Source organism: Anastrepha ludens, chromosome 2 (genome assembly GCF_028408465.1).
Source record: "Anastrepha ludens isolate Willacy chromosome 2, idAnaLude1.1, whole genome shotgun sequence".
In the NCBI taxonomy this organism is placed as follows: domain Eukaryota; kingdom Metazoa; phylum Arthropoda; class Insecta; order Diptera; family Tephritidae; genus Anastrepha; species Anastrepha ludens.
In genome coordinates, this window is record NC_071498.1 from 114,227,549 (window position 1) to 114,240,625 (window position 13,077).

The 13,077-nt window shown below is 39.2% G+C and overlaps 1 protein-coding gene across 7 annotated transcripts in view; it reads left to right on the forward strand.

Annotated features, from left to right (window-relative positions):
• The window catches only part of LOC128855135 (platelet binding protein GspB), a 247,314-nt gene that overhangs the window by 213,260 nt on the left and 20,977 nt on the right, over window positions 1-13,077 (forward strand). For all 7 annotated transcript variants that reach the window (XM_054089788.1, XM_054089789.1, XM_054089790.1 and 4 more), the window contains one exon: window positions 4,338-8,022. In XM_054089788.1, coding sequence (XP_053945763.1) covers window positions 4,437-8,022 — 3,586 coding nt within the window. In that variant the 5' untranslated portion in view covers window positions 4,338-4,436. The remainder of the gene's footprint in view (window positions 1-4,337; window positions 8,023-13,077) is intronic.

Here is a 13,077-nt window from a genome sequence, read left to right on the forward strand (position 1 = left end):
CGTAATTGGCAAAATTCAAACTTAAAGTTCCTCTATAAAAACAAATTTTAATTAATAGGCGTATCATGCATTTAATTTTTTTTCATTCCTAATCATCGCAGGATCGCAGGTATGAGGCAGATTAAGCTACATTTAAGCCGAAATATTTAAATATACGTGGCGAGCAGAACTGATTGCATGATAATTGATGATAATTTTTCTTAATACTTTGAATGTTTTTCTAGTTGACATTTTTTTTTTTTTTTTTTTTTTAATATTATTGATTAATTCAACCGGAACTCAAATTTTATAATATTTAAACTTTATAAAAAACTTAGAAAAATTCAACAAATCTTCATCTAAATTTTGACCTTTTTAACGGATTTATTAATAGGACTATCAATAAGTTCGTGCGGTTTTTTTTCGAAATTTAAAACTTTATTGACGTAAAATGGTTACAAATTTAATATTCAAAATATTGTCCATCGCTTACTACTACTTTTTCCCATCTTTCTGGCAATTCACGGATTCCCTTTGTGAAAAATTCGGTCGGTTTTGCCGCAATCCACGAATCGATCCATTTTTTGACTTCATCGTAATTACGGAAGTGCTGGTCAGCCAGGCCATGTTGCATCGATCGGAAGAGATAGTAATCGGATGGCGCAAGGTCTGGACTATACGGCGGGTGGGGTAGGACATCCCATTTGAGCGTTTCTAAGTATGTTTTGACCACTTGTGCAACATGTGGCCGAGCATTGTCATGTTGCAAAATAACTTTGTCGTGTCTATCGGCGTATTGCGGCCGTTTTTCTCGCAGTGCTCGGCTCAAACGCATCAATTGTCGTCGGTAGACATCCCCCGTAATCGTTTCATTCGGTTTCAGTAGCTCATAATACACAACACCCAGCTGGTCCCACCAGATACACAGCATAACCTTCAGGCCATGAATATTCTGCGCCGACGTCGATGTTGAAGCATGGCCAGGGTATCCATACGTTGCCCGACGTTTTGGATTGTCGTAATGGACCCACTTTTCATCGCCAGTCACAATTCGATGCAAAAAACCCTTTCTTTTGTGCCGTTGAAGCAGTTGTTCGCATGCCATAAAACGGCGTTCAACGTCTCTTGGCTTCAATTCATACGGCACCCAATGGCCTACCTTTCGGATCATTCCCATGGCTTTTAAACGTTTGGAAATGGTTGATTGATCAACTCCCAAAGTTTTTGCAACCTCTTCTTGCGTTTGAGCCGGATCTTGATCGAGCAATTCCTCCAATTCGGTATCCATGAACTTTGGCGGCGCACCCTCGCGTTCTTCGTCTTCCAAGCCAAAATCACCACTTTTAAAGCGTGCAAACCACTTCTGGCACGTTCGCTCAGATAGAGCATGCTCACCATAAACTTCCACCAAGATACGATGACTTTCGGCTGCTTTTTTCTTCATATTAAAATAATGAAGAAGAATTCCCCGCAAAAACACATTATTTGGCACGAAATTCGACATTTTCAAGTGTGGTAAAAATATTGTTGTTTACGCTTCAAATAAAAAACTTATACTGACGTTTGTGCCTTACGACAGTAGCTCTCCAATGAATGTTTGGAAATGTGGATCGATGGAATAATAATCAAGTTACGCCATCTGTTGTAAAACCGCACGAACTTATTGATAGTCCTATTAGAAATTTACATAAAATAGGTGGACATTTAAAGCGGCATCTTGACGATCGATGATTATTTTTTTAATATTTTAAATGTTTTTTGGTTCGAAATTTTTTTTTATATTGTTCAGTAATTTAATCACCCACCCGCCCCTCGGCAGGCAATGGCAAGCCTCCGAGTTTATTTTGTGAAAATGCTGCTAATAAAACATATCTGCCGTTCGGTGTCGGCTTGAAACTGTAGGGTCCCTCCATTAGTGGAACAACATTAAGACGCACACCACAAATAGGAGGAGGAATTCGGCCAAACACCCAAAAAGGGTGTACGCGTCAATTATATATTTATATACGAGTATATTCATATAATTCATAACCAAAGCCATATAAATCAAACTTTTTACAAAGCTTAGAAAAATTCAACAAATTTTCATTTAAATTATGAAATTTTTAATCCGAGTTTTTGGAAATCTAAGTAAAAAAAAATAAAGTATATAGGTAGATATTTTATCAATACAATTTTTTTGCACTTAATATTTGCACTTTATTACACCAAAATTCAGTGGACTATGAAATTGCATACTCGAAACTTTCCTAAAAATTCAGATAAAAAATTCAAAACTTAGTTGAAAATATGTTGAAGTTTTCTAAATTTCGTATAAAGTTTGAAAGTTTGACTGATTTGACTGATTAAAGGGTAAGCAATATTAAACAAAATTGCAAAAACATGTTAGCTTCAAAAACATTGAAAATACATACAAAAATGCATCATGCACTCGGTTATTCTCGCCACTGAATGTATATGTTGAGGAAGAAAAAGAATTTAATTTCACATGGCTATACTCAGTGAGACTACTTCCTTATGAGAGAACCCCTGAGAACACCTCTGAGCTCAAGTCTGATCATTCCTTATTCTTATTCGCTTAATTTTAATTTCATTATACGTCCTTCAGAGTATTTCTATGAGTCCGAATTCGATTATTCCTTTTTAATACTGACTTAGTTTTAAATTACTGAACACCTCAAAATATAAAATATGCAAAAGAGTGTATTGGTTTCTGATACGCCAAGGGCTACCATAAATATTGTCTCTACAAAATGTGCTCCAATAATAAGCAGTATATACATATATCTTTATTATCTTACTTTTACACTTCTACACTCCATTTTACTCCTTATTTTCATTTCTTGCATCTGGAAATTTTTACCTTACTGAGAAGAGTTATTAGGGCATACCATATCTAGCTAACTTTAAGAGCTAAAGATTAATATAGACAAACTTCAGCTGCCTCGTAGATTACTCGTCTAAAACATCGATAATCGATTAACTACCCGTCGATTGTGGTCTGTTTTCGCGAACGCATACAGAGAATTGAAGATGTAGGAGCGTGAGTCGAGTAAAATGCACCAACATAGCCTATGAGGAATATAGAGTTTTTGAGCAGCATAAGCTTCAATTTAACAATTCTGTCAATATTTGTTATGAGGCTAAGGGAGGAGGTCACTTCGATGACGCACACACTTTTGAACAACCGTCCATGCAGAGTTTCAAACGAGTCAAACTTATAGTAAATACTTCGTAATCATATCACATAAAGCGGTTCAAAAGCTCAACGCCGATCGTATTTCAATTATAAAATGATAATCAAGCTACTTTTCAGTCTAAATGCTTCTCCCTGATGCTTAAATTCCGTTTTAAGTTGGATCGCTTCACTTAGCTACACCGAAGATGTACGATTACTGACATTACCAGTGCTATTGAATATCAATTCTTGATTTTTTCATCATGCTTGTGGGTATAGATTTCATGCATATTTGCTTATTATCAATTTCCTTTATCCTTACAATGCCAACTAATGCTACAAAGCGAATCTCCCATTGCTCGAAATAGTACTAGAAGTAGTATTTTTTGCCACTTTTTCTTGCACAGCTTCAAGTGACTCACGTCTTATTTCTTTTAAAAGTAATATACAAGTAGACTTTACCAAACGCAACAGAAGCAGTGGCGGATGGTCTAGACTAGATTTTTCTAAAAAAAAAAACTATGCTACTTCATTAGCCCAATCGTTAGCAAATATCTCTAATAAATCGCTGGATTCTGGTGAACTTTTACATAATTGGAAAAAAACGTTTATAATACCGATAAATAAGTCTGGTAACAAGTCGGATGTCCAGAACTATCGTCCGATCTGCAAAATCTAAACTCTTTGAAAAACTGGTACTTGATTTGATTCTCTTCCAAATTTCAGATCTCATATCGCCTTATCAGCATGCCTTGGTTAAGGATAGATCTACTCTTATGAATTTAAGTTTATTCGCAAATTTTGTCTTAAAACAATTTAAAACAGGCATTGTCATATGCACCGACTTTTCGAAGTCTACTACTTAAAAAACTGGGTTCAATTGGTATTCACCCCAGCTTACTTAAGTCACTGTTTTCAGCAAATTCATATAAAGAAGTCTAGAAACTCCTCGACACCCTCCAACACAGCCAGAACACTCTGAGGATAATTCCTAGTTATTCAAATTCAATAATACGAAATATTTGATAAACTCACATGCATTTAGTTTAGTATCATTAAAATTATTATTATTAAAAAATCTGTGTACAATTCCAATCTTATCTTTAAAAAAGTTATGTATATAAAAAGATAAAAAATTATTCTATACCTAATCGAAACATTTGCTTTCTACTCATTTCAGACTATGGCCACAGAGTTTATACTGTCTTAAACACCGCCTTCTCACGCAATACGTCCATACGTCTATAAACGAACAAACTGCGACATTCTCAAGAACAAAATGTCCTCTTCGATATGTCCACACTTCACGCAGAATGCGTGGAAAAAGGATCTCTGTTCAAATTGTTTCAAATCCAAAGATGAGCACAAGCCCGGCAATTCGACATACACATCTAAATACTCTAGCGCCATGGATAGATCGAAATTCACCTCGAATTTATTATCTAAAACTGATTTGGATAGCAAAAAGACTGATTACCCAAACAAAAATAAATCACCCGTAAGAAGCATCATGAAGAAGTCTTTTGCCTCGCTAAAATCTAAAAGCAGTAAAGGCAAAACGCATAAGGTTTCCTTTCCGAAGAACATCTCTGAAGTTATTGGCGTCGGCGGCGAATGGTCGGACAATGATTCTGATGACGATGATGATCATGATTTCATGAATATCGGCAATGAGCGCGACGACAATGCCGCCACTAGCACCGACGACGAGGAGACGCTCGAGTTGAATCGCATCACACGTGCCAATACCGATTTCAATATGAACAATGGCAATTTGCTGGGCGATCCACAGGAGAACATTAAGCGTTCGTTTGCCGCGCTAAAACTTGGTGCTCCGCAAGTCGACAAAGAGGGCAAAAAACAAACGCTCAAGATAAATGTTATGCCATTTGGAGTCACAGCGTCTACTGATAACCCAAAGACGGCGTCTTCGATTACCTCCACAACTGCGAAGGCCAAATTTGAGACGAGAACTAATGAACCGAGTGAGCAAATGGGGGTCAAACAGTGTGCAACTGTTGTTAAATCTATAAAGAAAGCAACGACAGCTACAACATCGGCTACAATAGCGTCAACGACCGCAACAAAGATAACAACAACAGCTGCAACAACTACGACCAAAACGGTAACGTCCCATATAGTTTCCAGCGCTAGCAGTTTATTGAGCGCGCAAGCCAAGCAAGAAGCTTTGGCGGCGAGCGATGGTGATGGCAAGAATAGTCCGCCCATCGAACGGGCTATGGAAAAGTCGTTGTTGGACGAAATCTCTGAAACGCTCGAAAAGAAACAGAGCGAATGCAAGAAATTGGCTAGCGAAAAGGAGGTGAGCAATGCCACCATCACTAACAGCAACACAAGCACAAACAATAACACAAACAGCGGAGTAAGCACAGCCGCAGCCACAAACACATCGTCAAAGATTAAATTCGAGATTAGCAGCTTGAGCGATGCCGTGGAGAACAAGCCATTTCCTGAGCTTAAGAAGCCGATCGCACGCAATCCACCAATTACAAAGGATCATGCTAAACCCAAAATAAATGTTTTCCATAAATACTCGGATAGCGACAGCAATTGTTCGGACAACGAGAATGGCATCTCAGCATACTACGATGTTGTCGAAACACAAATAAGCTACGAGAATCTGCCAGACGGCAAATGTGATGCAAAAGATAAGCCTGCTGCTGACATTGTTGGATCCACTGTCCCAACAGCAACGGTGGAGAAAAAGTGCAATAAGAATGCATCCAACACGAACGACACTTCCATTTTCTCCAGCTCCCAATACATCACCGATATGCTGTTGTCATCGAAGACACGCGCTGCTTCGTACAATCTGCATGAAGGCAACTTTATGACCAGCAAAATAACGTCTGATGGGCTTATTGTGACCAAGTGCAGCTCGGATGATGCGCTCGATTCGACGGGCAGCAGTTTTGATGGCAGCAGCGACGAGGAGACTTCATACAATATGATACGTAGTGAATCGGATTCAGGCATCGGCATCAGCATTGGCAATGAATACAAGAACTGCGGCGCTGAAAAGGAACGCATACATGTTGAGAAAAAACTGAGTGTAAGTACCAACAACTCGGACTACGAGGACATACAAGTGGCCAATCAAACAAGCACAGCAAATAAAACTCTTGCGGGCACTAATGCGAAAACAAAAACAACAGCGGCTGCAAAGGCTGCTTTCATTTTGGAGAAAAGCAGAGAGTTGCATGGCGAGCCGGACGGAAGCGCGGATCCAGATGGAAGCTTGGAAAAGAAAGAGGCAAATACCGCGCCGCAACAGTCACAGCTGCCTGCATTGCCTAAATCACCACCACCCACGAAACTCATTGATGCGCGCCCCTCATTCCTACATGGTTTACAAAAGCAGCACCCACCCATTTTACTAAAGAAACCAGATCTACCAGCAAAACCAGTGGTGTCACCAACCTGTACGCCGCTGAAAACATTTGTTAGCAAGCGTACACCGACAAATGCGGAACAACAAGTCATCAATCAATTACATTTGGTGATATCAAAATCCAACGAAAATCTAAACTTGAGCGTGACGCTAGATGCTATGAAAGATGATGCCAAACTAAAGAAAGGCCGAGCGCCAAATCCGCCGCCTGAACAGAAAACAAGCGCACCACCAACGCCAGAACGCGACTACAATGCCGCGCTAGAATTCGATCACACCAGCGCATCATCAAACGATGTAGCAGTGGAAGGAACGATTTCCCAAAAAGTCGCAAGCGCGGAACAACAATCAGCGCCGACAATAGCCCAAGCGCAAGCAGAATCAAAATTTATTAATGATCACAACGTTGATGTGAAGAAGTCAAACGATCGAGAAGAAGCTGACAAATTGAATATAGCAACTTGTCAGTCAACCAGTGAACTAACGACAACAGCAATTGCCGCCAAAACTACCGCAACCCCTGCCACCAACGCTGGAGTAACTAACACATCCAGCATTTATAACCGCAAAGCAATACCAACAGCAACAAATAATACGAACAGCAATAATACGAAAAACGCCAAAAACGCCTCATCGCCAGTGATACGTGAGAAGGACAAACGTGAACGCGCTACAGTCAATCCCAAGTTCCGTAGCCTCAACACATTCGCAACGCAACGCAGCAATGCACTGAAGAACATGCAACTACAATCGGCCACATCCTCACTGAGTCTCAAGCAAACGCTCACCCCTGAGCCCTTGCCGAAGAATCATAAGAGCCTATCTTTGTCCGAAGAGTGTCTAGCTGATGTGACACAAACCAATACGACGGTGAATCTGCCAACATTGCCGGCGACAAGTGACAAGAAGTTGACGGCACAACAACAACAGCAGCCGCAGCAGCAACACCAAACACCGCCACAAAAGACCAAAACGAAATTTTCGATCAAGAAATTCTTGCGCATGGGTGCCAGCAAAACGACGGACAATCTGCACAAGAAGGACAGCATCTACTCGGAGATTTGTACGGGCGAGGAGGCGGGTGTGGTGGGTAAGCCACGCCTGGTGATTATTCATCCGATCGACATTAATCCGACAGCAGTAGAAGTAGTCAAAGACATAACGAAGACCAGTGATGCAGTGGCAGCCCAAACAGTGGCCGTGGTGACAGCCAAGCCACCGGCACCACCTCTTCGCAACATAGATACGCAACGCTCACACGAGCTAAACAAACCGGCACGTCCGCCGCCACCAAAGAGTGCAGAGCTACGCCGGAAGCAGGCAATCATTGGGTTGAATGCCGTACCGATGACGGTGACGGACGCACCGATTGGCCGCAAGGCAAGCGGCATAACTGCCAGTGAAGCAGGTGGCTCTATGAAATGCAAGTCGGATAATGTTTATGCCAATTTAGGTAAGTGTCAGTTTCATATTTACATTAACAAAGTATTTTAGTAACCACTGTGTAAATGCTACAGGAAGGACTTTGCTTTCTAGCATGTAAAAGGAAGAAGCAGAAATAAAAAAATGACATTTAAGAAAATATTTATAAGGATTTAAATATGACTGACTTCCCGTCTGCCCAAGCGACAGCGTATTAGTAAATAAAAATTAAAGATGGCGCTTTAATATTTTAAAATACCACTCGTTTAGGATCAATCCAGTCAAAAGTAATTAAAACAGAGTCTGATGATCCTATGCCGATTTTATATAGTAGCTTCAGTAGTGGAGTCTCTCTATGTTCTACATATATCATATATGGAATACCAGTTTATTAGAAAATGCTGCATCAATCCCAAAATAAGTTAGTGCCAGAGATTTTCAACCGAACTAAGATCCGCGAGCACTTAATCTACCCAATTTTATTGCCCAAGTCTTTGTTGAGGTTGAGGTATACTTCGGATCATTGTTTTGGGCAAATTTCAGCATAGCCTAGCTTCGCACTTAATTAGTCTCCCACCACTTTATATAAGACTTTCAACATCTTCCTGATACTACCACACATATGTAACACATGAGCTGAAAAGTCCCGGACCTAACAAAAAAAAACACTTTTTTTTGTAAAAAATTAGATTTATTCATCAACGTAATTTCTATCAAGAACAACGCAATCATTCCAGCGTCGCTCTAACATTTCAATGCCTTTTTTGTAGAACGATTTATCTTTTACCCTATCTATGTGTTAGGTCCTGCACTTTTTAACCCATGTGTGAGTAAAAGTAAGTTAAGAAGTTTCTGACAGTCTTCATAAAGTCGTAAATTTTTTGTGATATCTCAGTGCAAGTCCTTCAGAACCAACACTGTTTCTGCACTGATCCGAGCACGTTTCAACAATAAAATTAAAATAATATAGCAGCTACGAGCGTATCTATGTAATGCGTTTTTAAGATCGTCGGCTTCAAGAAGGTAAAGCAGATCAGAATTGTGTTAAGATGGCATATAATTATGGCCAATGGTATAAAAAATGCGATACCAACCGGTGGTAGCAGAGGAAGAGGAAGGCTCCCGTGCTTTGGAAAGTTCAAGTGGAGAAGGACTCTCGCTTTGTTAAACACGACCAAAATCGCTTAAGCGATTATCGCTTCAATCAAGGAGAAGAAGTACAAAAAATTCTCTAGTATGCGTCCTTCTGGCTGAATGCAATGTGTCGTTAACAGAAGCAATTGTTTAGTCTTGTGGAATGAACTTTTTACGGGCAATAGCTTGGTAATCATTAAAGAAAATTAACTTTGTTTTTTTGGCATCATCAATCGAAAGTTTATCCATTAAACGAAATTCATTATTTTAGCGTAAAATGTTTGCACAAATGGTTTAAAACTGTTTTATGGCCGATCTTTAGCGATGCTACGACTGAAATGAAATGAAATGAAATTTGAATAGATCGAGCCAATTAGCACCAAAAGATGTGGTGGCTCCTAAAACACTCAGGCTAAAAAGCCCATTGTATTTAAAGCTCTGGAAAGAGAGTAGATCGTCAAGGAGGGAAGGAGAAAAGTATCAGAGAAAGAGATAGGAAAGAATAGAGACAGAGATAAAAGTAGTTAGTCCTGTAGTAATTTTCCAGATTCTTTGCCAAATCGGTAAATCTCCTCCAGTTTTAGAGAACGAATATTACTCATTCTCACGACATCGGAACCCAAAACTCGTAGCCTTGCTCTAGCAAAGGCAGGACACTCACAGAGAAAGTGCTCAGTGCTACCCGCCTCCTCCATGCAAACCAGGCACATTGGGTCGTCAATGATTCCAATGGTGGTCGTATGCTGACCCTATGGGTTGTGTCCTGTAATAATACCGAGCATCAACCGAACGTCTTTCCTTCTAAGTTTTAGTAGAAAGTTTGACAGTTTTCTGTTCGGACTTGTCACAAAACACTTTGCAGTTCTGCAACGTTCTAGACCGGACCATCGCTCTTTATGTAGATTGCCTACATAATCGATGATCTACCTGAACGGAATCGATGAAACAAAAATTGCACGAAATTAGCTGTTAAAGTATCGGCACTATAAACACCAACCACAATTTCAGCCTCCTGGCTTGCATTTTCGCCTTTATTGAAGGACCTTTCGCCTTTCGACTTGCGCTTCACTATACTCATTTTAAGAGCAATTAAAACCAAAACTCGCAGTGTGCATTCAACACACTAAACTTCGGTTTGTAGAGGTTTTTTATAATGGGACTCCAACTATCAATGCTTATCGAAGATTGTCATGCCTAAATTTGTTTCATTATATCTATGGACAATTTCTCAAAGGGGTTTTTCAAGTTTTAAATTTTTTTTGTTTTCAGTTTTCCGTATTATCAAGGTTCGTTATATCGATATTTCACTGCATTTGTTTTAAAATGTTTCGTCGTTTTGTTTTTTGTAAGTGGAAATTGTAGCTACATTTTTCCAAGCGCATTCAAGCCTTCACTCATCATCCGTTTCTTATTCTTTCCGCCTTTCCTTCTACTGCTCAGTAGAGGCAGTTGTACGTTGTGCCATGTACTTATGCATATGCAGTCTTAGCATTGTCATGCAAGCAGCGGTGAAAAATGTTCATTGTCCAACAAACAGATGACTTTGGCCGCAAATTGCAATTGTTGCTGCAATGCTGCAACTGCAACTGGAACTTGCTCAAAATGTGTGTGTGGCATTGTAGCTGGCCACTTTAGGCGTCGCACTAACTAGCCTCAATTCATTTTAGTCAACTACTCAAGGTTCGGTGATGAGGCCAATTTGTTTAATGTGCCGGTCGGTAATTTGCCATATATATTATATACATATGTATGTATATTGTGGATAGCAATTTACAATCCCCAAGAGCTTCCGACATCTTTTTCATGACGGGAGGGAGTAAACCATACTAATAAAACGCACACAACCGTGATTGATGTAGGGCAAACTCTCTTTCATTTTATTTTGTCTTGCAAGTGAATATTCGTTTTGTTTTATGCCGCCGAACGGTTATGTAATCTTATATAGAGCTCCCATATTTTGCGTTCCCCATTAATAAGGCCTGAAGAAATGTATATCGACTATGCCGTATCATATAACATACAGAGCACGAATTATCTGTTAGGATGCTCTCGACCAAACATTTTAGGTATAACTGCTATCCTTACAGTTTCTGGAAAATAGGGGATCACGCACTTAACCTCCCTTTCAATCCCATCTGCAGAAGCTGTGAAGCGGAAGTGGGGAAAGAAAGTCTCTTCCACTATCTATGCGAATGACCAGGTCTAGCTGGAGCAAGACTTCGCTCTTTCGGCAAGCCCTTCTGACAGCAATTAATCTCAGACGTAGAGATAAAAAGTTTGCTGTTATACCTAGATCTAACAAAATGGATCCGACTTAAAAAAAAAACACAAGAAACAAAAACTCCTTCGTGACATGGCTGCTTTCTTTGCCGACCTTTTTAAGTAAAATCCTAAACTCCTCTTTTACTCATCAATACAACCCGACTGTGAACCTTGATACTTTGTAAATTTTGATACTCTTTATCTCTGATCTTCCTGTCTTCACTCAGATGATGAAATTCCACCTATACGCGCAAATTTTTGACTCTACTTTTCTCCTCCAAGGAATGCTGAATAGTTTTCTTGATTAGGAACAAATATTTGGAGTCCAGACTAATATAAGAGTTTCTGGAAGCATTTTTGATTTACGTTCGAGTTTCGTTTGAAATTTCACCGACCCAAAGTTATGGAAAAGTGCAAAATTTTGTTCTCTAAAATGTTTTATCATCATTATCTTTTTTTGTCTGAAATTCCGTTTTCTAGAGAAAGTTTATGCAAAGCTTTTAATAAATACAAATGAACTCAAAGTGAAACAAAAAGTAATTTCTTATAATCCAAAATGTAATTACAAAAGAATTTTTAAAGAATTGTAGGTCCTTATTTCTTGAAATTTTGAGGGAAATAATTTTTTTCTTTAAACTTTTGTTAATTCATCCCATTTTTAGGAAAGTGTTAAGTATAAAACTATTCACTGATTTTCAGATATAAATATAAGTAACCCTTGCTTTTCCTAAAACCGTTTACGCGACCGAGATCACGACCAATATTGCTTCAACGAAACCCTTTCTACGACTACTTTCTACTAAATGGCGCAAATTAATCACCCTATCGGAAAATTTATAAACTTTGCAAATGCCGTCGTACATCAATCATATTTGACACTTGTGAACTAGAGAGCTGCAGAATTCAAGAATGGAGCGCGTAAAGGTTAAAATAAATATTTTCATCACTCAAAATCATTTTCTTGGTTAATTAGGGGAAAAGTATTATTATTCAAAAACAAAATTGGATGACTAATTTTGCGTCACCATTTATTAACTTAGGTTCAAATTCTTTACCAAGTTAGACCTTTGAGGCTCCATCTGGCATCGCTAGGGTCCAAAAGGTCTATGCGTGGCTTATTGCCAACCAGGCTAACCTAACCTAGACTTCTGAGGTAACCGATTCATTCCCTACGTGAATTTTGATTTCTCTATTCATACTCAAACGTTCGAGTACATAATTATTAATGTCCGTTATTTTATGAAATTGAAATTCACATTTCTTTACCATCCTCCATCGTTTATACCACTTCCTAAATCCATAAGAGTTGTGTGAAGCAATCGTTCCAGAACTGACATTTACTCTCTTTCTCCAGTACTTTATACTTCCGGCCTGATTATCCTGCTGCTTTAACTTCAAGCTTGCCAGAATACTGCCATCAGAACAGTCACATAATGCCTCCAGATGTCTCCCTTGTAACATCTCTGCCACGAGGCTACTATGTTCCCGGTTAAGAAGCATATAAAATGCTCAGCAAGTAATACCTGTTGGGCTGCTACTGCAGCAACCATCAGTGCAGGAACTTATTGTAGGCTAATCCATCTGCAGACGAGTCAGCAAACATCTCATTAACTGTACTGACGAGATCAAGGACCGCATACAACTACAACTACTGGACCACACAGTTTATAGACAGGCATTAAACGGCATT